The sequence below is a fragment of the Otolemur garnettii genome, unplaced genomic scaffold, assembly GCF_000181295.1.
Source record: "Otolemur garnettii isolate 467f Iridium unplaced genomic scaffold, OtoGar3 scaffold00141, whole genome shotgun sequence".
Classification (NCBI taxonomy): domain Eukaryota; kingdom Metazoa; phylum Chordata; class Mammalia; order Primates; family Galagidae; genus Otolemur; species Otolemur garnettii.
Window position 1 is genome coordinate 54171 of NW_003852536.1, and position 8508 is coordinate 62678.

Genomic DNA, 8508 nt, shown 5'->3' on the forward strand with positions numbered 1-8508 from the left:
GCATATTTGTACAGTTGTCTCTTGGTCCTCAGGGACTGACTCCCTCTAGCTAAAGATGCTTCTATGAAATGATTCAGTATTTGCATGTAACTTACGCATCCTCCTGTACACTTTAAATCATCTCCAGGTTACTTGTACTACCTAACGCAACATAAATGCTATGTAAATAGCTATTATGCTATATTTTAAAAATCTATATTTTTTATTGTCATTTTAAATTGGTTTTTGTTTTCAAATATTTTTGACCCACAGTTATTAATCTGTGGGTGTAGAGCCCACACGTACGGAGAGCGGATGATATATATGCCATGCATACAGGAAATAGGAAATGGCTCATTTTTTATTTGAAAGCTGAAGTCTTTGGCTTTCAGCCTGCCACTCAACACTCCCTAATGACATTTCCATCAAGAGCCGCACAGTAGGTCTGTTCCTGGTCACTGCACCTCTGCAGCCAGCTGTGCGATCAAGTCTTTGGCATCTTGCATGGTGGAGGGTATCTCTGAGCCATTCTGAGTCAGGTGGGTTCCAAACAAGAACATCTTCCTGTCATTTCCCACATCAGATAATGCCAGAGCTTCATGGATATCTGTAATGTGATAGGCTGTTTCAAGATCCTGCACCCAGAGGGAAAAAGAATAGGAAAAAGTTGGTTACTTTGAAATCCTTTTGTACTCTTATTCATTGCTCTCAGTGACTCCACCATTTAAATTTTTATTTATCTATTATTATTTGGCGGGGGCAGGTGGGGGGAAGCAAGAAAACATCTTGCTTTGTTGCCAGGGCATGAGGGCAGTGACATGACATAGCTAACTGCATGCTCAAGTTCCTGGGCTCAAGGGATCCTCCTGCCTCAGCCTCCCAAGTAGCTGGGACTCCAGATGCACACCACAACAGCTGGCTAATTTTTTTTTTTTTTTTGTAGAGATGGGCAACATCTCACTATGTTGCTCAGGCTGGTTTTGATCTCCTGAACTCAAGCAATCCTCCTGCCTTGGTCTCCCAAAGTGCCAAGATTACAGGTGTGAGCCACTGTGTATGGCCTGACACTACCATTTTTATAAAAAGGATATTGTGACCCATTATATGGCTCCAGACAATGTTTGAACAAAAGTATTTTCATTAGAATTATGCTCTAGCATTTATGAGTTATCAAAAAAAAGTATTTTCTGGAATGAAGATAAGCCAATGTAATACCTTTATTTTCTAAACAGTGCAGTTAATCTGTTTCTAATCTTGTTTTTCCATTTTCCTTTAAATTTTCCACCATCATTTTAAACAGGATAAATTATGTTCTGTTCTATTTAATAACAAAATCTGATTCATTACCTGTTTTTTGTCCAGGTCATATTTTACTGAGTAAAGCATTTGCCATTGTGAGTTTTCTTTTTCTTTTTCTTTCTTTCTTTCTTTTTTTTTTTTTTTTTGCAGTTTTTGGCTGGGGCTGGGTTTGAACCCACCACCTCCAGTATATGAGGCCGGCACCTTACTCCTTTGAGTCACAGGCGCCGCCCGTGAGTTTTCTTTTCTGCTTATTATTTCTACTGGACCAAAAAAAGGTGGATTGGCTGGGTATGCTGGCTCATGCCTATAATCCTAGCACTCTGGGAGGCTGAGGCAGGTGCAAGGGCAAGCCCCCATCTCTACTAAAAATAGAAAACCAGCCAGCCCTTGTGGTGGGTGAATGTAGTCCCAGGTACTTAGGAGACTGAGGCAAGAAGACACTTGGGCCCAGGACTTTGAGGTTGCTATGAGCTAGGCTGATGCCACTGCACTCTACTTGGGCAGCAGAGTGAGACTCTGTATCAAAAAAAAGGAATACAAAAAACAACCCGTATGTATACCATGTATATTTATTTAATGAAGTTCAACACACAGCTGTTGAATTCTTAGTAGGAGGAAGGCAGTATAGGTATTACAAGGAACACAGAGAATAATAATAGTCTCTACCCTGAAGAAGTTTATAATCTAATAAATATAAACTGAACCTATAGCATATTGCTCAATATATTGTTCAATCTAGCATATTATCCTATCAAAAGTAGACTTGTATTAATATACAAGTATATTGTATTAATAAAGATACTATTAGTATGATTTATATTTGCACATATTTTTACCTGTTTGTTTGCAAACACAACCAGAGGAAGAATGGGGTTTGCTCCAATTAGTTTATGAAGGTATTTCTTTGCTTCAGGTAATCGGTTATGATCTGCTGAGTCCACCACAAAGATCAGCAGCAAACCTCTGGACAGGTACATTTCCCAATAGGAACGGAAAGGCTCACTGCCACCAACTACAGAGGACAGTAAAGGGAGAAGACAAAAAAAAAAAAAAAGAAAAAAAAATCACAGAAGTGTCCACTGAGGGAGCAGGCAGGGCACATCTGAATTTCTGAACATTGGACAGGTGGTGTGATACAATCAGAGTGTATCTGATTCCAAAAGGGACTGGTGGAAATTGACACACACATTTGTTTATGCACGAGACAGAAAACCAATTTCATTACTTTTCCTGTTTCCCTCCACCATGTATTGAATGGTCTCTCCTTTCCCAGCGGAATCTCTCGTCTATTCATGTGGTCACTTTGGTCCTCCTTGTGCCAACAACACATAAGCTTAATGTTATAGCTTTATAATAAGATCTGACATTTGACAGGACAAGTCTGCCTTTCTTATTTATCTCTTATTTATCTCTTCTTGGCTTTCTTCACATCTTTAATGTTCTACGAAAACTTTAGATGCAGTTTGTCAATTTTTAAAAATTTTATTGTGTTTTTTTGGGAATTGAATTGTATCTAAACATCAATTTGGGGAGAATTAATATCTTTTTGATGTAATATCCACCTACCCATGAGAATGGTATTATGTCTCCATATTTTTAGGTCTTCTTTCAATGGTTTTCAATGATATCTACAAATTTTCTTCATATAGACAGGCACATCTTTGGTAGATTTATTTCCATGTAAACTATATCTTTATTGCTATTGAAACATGGTTATCTTTTAAAAAAGTATATTACCATATGTTGGTAATTATACAGATGTAATTAATTTTCTTTTCTAGAGATGAGGTTTCACTCTGTCATCCCGCCTAGAGTATAGTGGTGTGAGCAGAGCTCATTGCAACCCCAAATTCCAGGGCTCAAGCATTCCTCCTGCCTCAGCTTCCCAAGTAAGCTGGAAAAACTATCCGGGCATTGTGCTGGGCACCTGTAGTCCCAGCTACTTGGGAGGCTGAGGCAAGAGGATTGCTTGAGCCCAAGAGATTGAGGTTGCTATGAGCTATGACATCACAGCGCTCAAATAAAAATAAAAAATAAAATCATTTGGGAGGCTAAGATAGGTGGATTGCCTGAGCTCACAGGTTTGAGACCAACCTGAGCCAGAGCGAGACCGCATCTCTAAAAATAGCCAAGCATTGTGGTGGGTGCCTGTAGTCCCAGCCCCTTGGGAGGCTGAGGCAAGAGAATCACTTAAGCCCAGTAGTCTGAGATTGCTGTGAACTATGACCCCACAGCACTCTACTTAACTGCTATGTAGTCAGAGAACATGGTTCATATCATGCTTTGTGGAATTTGTTAAGACTGCTTTATTGCCCAGTATGCAGTGATTTTTGGTAAATGTTTCATGAATATTTAAGAATGTGTTTTTTAGCTCTGGATGTAGAAATTTTTTTTTTCTTTTTGAGACAGTCTATGTCGCCCTCTGTAGAATGCCATTGCATCACAGCTCACAGCAACTTCAAACTGTTGGGCTTAAGCGATTCTCTTGCCTCAGCCTCCCAAGTAGCTAGGACTACAGACACCGGCTACAATGCCTGGCTATTTTTTGGTTCTAGTTATTATTGTTGTTTGGCAGGCCTGGGCTGGTTTCAAACCTACCAGTTCTGGAGTATGTGGTTGGAGCCCTAGCTGCTGAGCTACAGGTGCCAAACCTGGATGTAGAATTCTATCTTGTCAATTCTATCAAACTAGTTAGTTATGTTCAAATTTTGCATATCTTTGCTGAAATTTTTCTTCTCTATCCTCTCAATAACAAAGACTTATTGAAATCACTCACTCGAATGGTAGATCTGTCCATTTCTCCCCACAATTCAATCCTCTCTTTTTCCTTCCTTTCTTTTCTTCTTTCTTCATTCTTCATTTTTAACTTTTTATATTTTGAGACTATATTCTTAGCTGTATATTTGGTAAAAAATATTTGCTCTTTATCTTCTGGGCCAGTTGAAACCTCTTTCCCTAATAGTGCTTTTATCTTAATGATTGGCCTATAAGTTTGCAAGTTTTCTTGCCCACTATTTTCTCTTATAAATTGAAGAGACATTCTACTGTCTTCTAGATGACCTTGTTACGATTGAGAAAATTGTTATCAGGTGAACTGACATCCCTGATCTTTTTTCTTTGGGTCTTTTTAAGGTATTTTTTTTTCTTCTTTGTGTTCTATAGTTTTACTTCAACATGTTTAGATATAAGATATCATCTATTTCATAGAAATTAAAAGATAAATCACACACACACCCCTTCCTGTGTATATTAATTCATGTTCTATCATTAGGTCTAGGAAGTTCTCAGCAGCTACCAAATACTATTCTCTGTTTTATTTTTTCCTTTTGGAATGCCTATCAGACAGATGTTCGACTCTCTCATTCTGTATTACTTGTATCTTAAACTTGCTTTCAGAGTTTCCATGTATTTTTCTATCTGTTCTAAAATCTTGGGTAAATTTTTATATTTATCTACTACCTCACTGATTTAACCTCTAGATGGGTCAAACTTAATCTGTCATTTGGTTTTTATCACAATAATTATATCTTCATTTAAAAAAATTATATTTGGTTTTTATTATAATAATTATATCTTCATTTTAAAAAATTATACCTGGTCATTTCTGAGTTTGTTTTTATGATTCCATCTTTCATAACTTATACTTTTTATTACTTTTGCTATTTCAGACATAGGTATTTTATATTCTGTATGTGATACTCTAATATATGAAAACCTTGAAATATAAATTTCCTGTTGTTTCTGATGATTCTCATTCGCTGTGACTTATTTTCTTACCTTTTGGGTAATTTTCTATTGCAAACTAAAATATGACTGATCTTAATTTGTAGGACTACTTGGGGCCCTATTTAGGGGTTCTTTGCTTCAGAATTAGAATCCGGGGGAGCTACTGACTTGGGGCCCTAGCCTCCTGTGAAAGTCTCAGCTAATGCTTCCTATTTTGTCCCAGGCCCATGCAGAATGTTGAATATGAACATTGGCATAGGCCTCAAGAAGTTACCACTTTTCTCCTTGCCTATCTATAATGGCTGCCACTCTGCTTTCAACTCATAAGTTACTTTATTTTTATTTTCTTTCTTCAGTGGGGAGGGAGAGGGTGGAAACAGAGCAGGCAGCCTTGAAGATCTTCCTTACTTCCTACAGGTTCATCAATGCTTTAAGAAATAGATTTTTAGGCCAGGTGAGGTGGCTGATGCCTGTAATGCCTCTGGGAGGCCCAGGCAGGTGGATCACTTGAGCTCAGGAGTTCAAGACCAGCCTGAGCAAGACTGAGACCCTGTCTCTAAAAATAGCCAGACACTGTGGCGGGCGCTTGTAGTCCCCACTACACAGGAGGCTGGGACAAGAACATCACTTGAGCCCAAGAGTTTGAAGTTGCTATGAGCTATGATGTCACGACACTTTACCAAGGGCAACAAAATGAGACTCTGTCTCAGAAAAAAAAGGGTTTTAAACAGGATCTTGCAGTGTTCTAGGAGGAAGGCTCTTTAAAGCTATTATGACATAAATTTAAGTCTCCCCATTCATGTTTACCACTGATTTTTAGTGCATAAGCCATAAGAATTTTTTAAAATATTAAAATGGTCTATAGAATGTTGATGGAGAGATATAATCAAAGTTATATGTGAATATATTATTTCTATAAATAGGCTTTTACAATAAAACTTTATTAATTTGTCTTCCATCTCCTCCCTATCCCTCAAAACACTCCCCACGTGTTATAATATAGCACGTTACCCAATATAGACCCTAGGGACACCACTGAATGCCACTGCATGCTGTGTCCTCAAAAAAGACTCCTTAGAAGCCCTTCCTTGTGGTATTAAGACAATTTATCTAACTTAATGGCTAAAATCTACCCACTGTACAGATAAAAATATTTTAAATCTAAAAAGTTACAAGCTTAAGCAGCTATTCTTCTTCAAGGTATTGAAGATTGTGACACAAATCTGGAATATGGTTGGCAGTTAATTCATTTTTGTTGAATATATACTACTTGGCAGTCATTGTTCAACAAAATAAGCATGGCAAAGGCTACTGTCTAGTTGGGCAGGCAGCTCATAAGTAAAAATTAAAAAGTTAATGTCATTAAAAACTTTATGGAGGAAGCAAACAGAGAGGAATGGGGGAATGGGTGGCACCTGTGGCTCAGTGAGTAGGGTGACAGCCCCATATACCGAGGGTGCCGAGTTTGAACCCAGCCCCAGCCAAACTGCAACAAAAACAAAATAGCCAGGTGTTGTGGCGGGTTCCTGTAGTCCCAGCTACTTGGGAGGCTGAGGCAAGAGAATCACCTAAGCCCAAGAGCTGGAGGTTGCTCTGAGCTGTGACACCACGGCAGTCTATTGAGGGTGACATAGTGAAATTCTGTGTCTAAAAAAAATAAATAAATGAAATAAGAATGAGGAACACATGTAGAAAGAATTATTTGACAGGACCATTTAAGCTAATACCAGTAAGTTGAGGAGCAAGTCATCTAGGGAAGGGCAGGGCGGGGGTGGTAAAAAGTATTTCCAATGGGAGGCACGCCCCAGAAGGCCCTTCACAAAAGCTAGAAAGGAAGGAGTGCAGTACGTCTGGAATTCCATGAGGAGGTTGAAGAGGAAGGAGTTTATGAAGGGACTTCTGGGCCATCACAAAGACTCTGGATTTTATCCCAAGCATGAGATCTCCATTAAAGAGTTTTAAGTCAGCAAACGATGTGCTTAAATACAGTGTTACAGTATTTCTCTTCATGAATGGGTGGAAGAAAAGATGAAAAGGTGACTGCAATAATTTAAGTAAGAAATGACGGTGTCTCTGACCCACTTGGGAGCAGTGGAAAAGGATCCCAGATAGGCTTTGCAGACTGAAAAATTCAGTATCTTACTTGTGGACTGAAGGTGGGGACAGAAGGAGGAATCGAGAGGGACTTTTAGTTCTCTGGCTGGAGCAACTTGATGGTTGTGGAGCCATTTATTGACCAGAGTATTATAGGGAGAGGAACAGATATGGGAAAAAATAAATATTTTGTTTGAACCATGTTAGGTTTGAGAGGCCAATAGAAATTTAGGCGGAGCTATCAGGGGACATTTGTGTATGTTTGGGTTAGATAGATACATTTGGGAGTCATTAGCACATAGATGGCATTTAATGCCTTGAGGATGAATGAAACCATCCAAGGAGAGAGTGTAAAGAGAAGACTAAAGGCCTTTGGGTTTCAGCAACAGTTAGGCAGGTGGTAACTCCAGAATCACTATGCAATAGGGGCTTCTGGACTGCCCTCTAGTTACAAGAGGAGATTTGGGACTCATCTATAATCCTAGTACTAGTACTTACACTGCATGGTTTATTTGCCACAGTGCAGGAAGGAGGCTGATTGCAGGAGATTATATGAGGGAGGCAAAAGCCTTCCTTTAAATTCCCTGTATCACCACTGCCAAAAGGAGCAAATAAAAAAACCATACCACGCTTCCCCCCATAGTACATCCTTGTATTAAACTACACACATGTTCTAAAAGTCTAGGAGAATCTGATCCAGCGTGATTTTCCACAAGGACCCAGTACTGATAACATCCTGATGGCTTAAGATATAATGAACCGTGGCTGCCTTATAACTAATGAGGATGAGCTTACTCTCCAGGAACTCCATCTGACTGTCTTCGATGTCGATACAAACTGCATTGAAACCTTGGGTGGGTGCCTCACTGTGCTGGACTCTGTTTGAGGCTAGAGAGTAGAGGACACTGGTTTTTCCTGCTCCATCCAGGCCCAGCACTAGGATCTGCTTATTTTTTTCCTGTGAAACGAAAGATAAACCAATAAACCTTTGCTCTCCGGGTCTTGTTTTCCCGGCTCCTGGCCTGCTGAAGTCCAATAACATTCTTGAAATTGTGAATAAAATTTCACAAATATTTCATAAGTCTAGAACAAACTATATCAATCAGTTAATATTTTCTAATTACCCATGAGTTATGTGATATTAATTTCATATTCCTTCTCCATCCTCCAATTCCTAGTCAAATATATATATACACATATGTATATGTATATATATTAGTATTTATAGGAGAAGCCATAGATCACAGGGCTTATTTTCAGACTTTGTTTTGCTTGTTGAGTTCATGGCCATTGAAGATTGTACCAGCATTCAGTATATTGCTGAGAGTCTAGGGACCTCCATGGTGCATGCATATAGATAGCATTACTCAGCACATAAGAATCTAAGGCTGAAGCTTGTGAGCCATG

At 38.9% G+C, this 8508-nt stretch overlaps 1 protein-coding gene across 1 annotated transcript; it reads right to left on the reverse strand.

Annotated features, from left to right (window-relative positions):
• Window positions 1-410: 410 nt before the first annotated feature.
• ARL9 (ADP ribosylation factor like GTPase 9) lies at window positions 411-8055 on the reverse strand. The gene is made up of 3 exons (XM_023518560.1): window positions 7897-8055; window positions 2118-2293; window positions 411-614 (listed from the first exon to the last, which is right to left on the reverse strand). The coding sequence occupies exons 1-3, from the start codon at window positions 7910-7912 to the stop codon at window positions 435-437; spliced, it is 372 nt and encodes a 123-aa protein (XP_023374328.1). The 5' UTR covers window positions 7913-8055; the 3' UTR covers window positions 411-434.
• Window positions 8056-8508: the final 453 nt, after the last annotated feature.

Excerpts from the sequence above, each read along its gene's own strand:
- ARL9 (XM_023518560.1), bottom strand. Across the intron at positions 615-2,117 it reads TTGTGTTTGCAAACAAACAG|GATCTTGAAACAGCCTATCA; the intron begins GTAAAAATATGT and ends CTCTGGGTGCAG.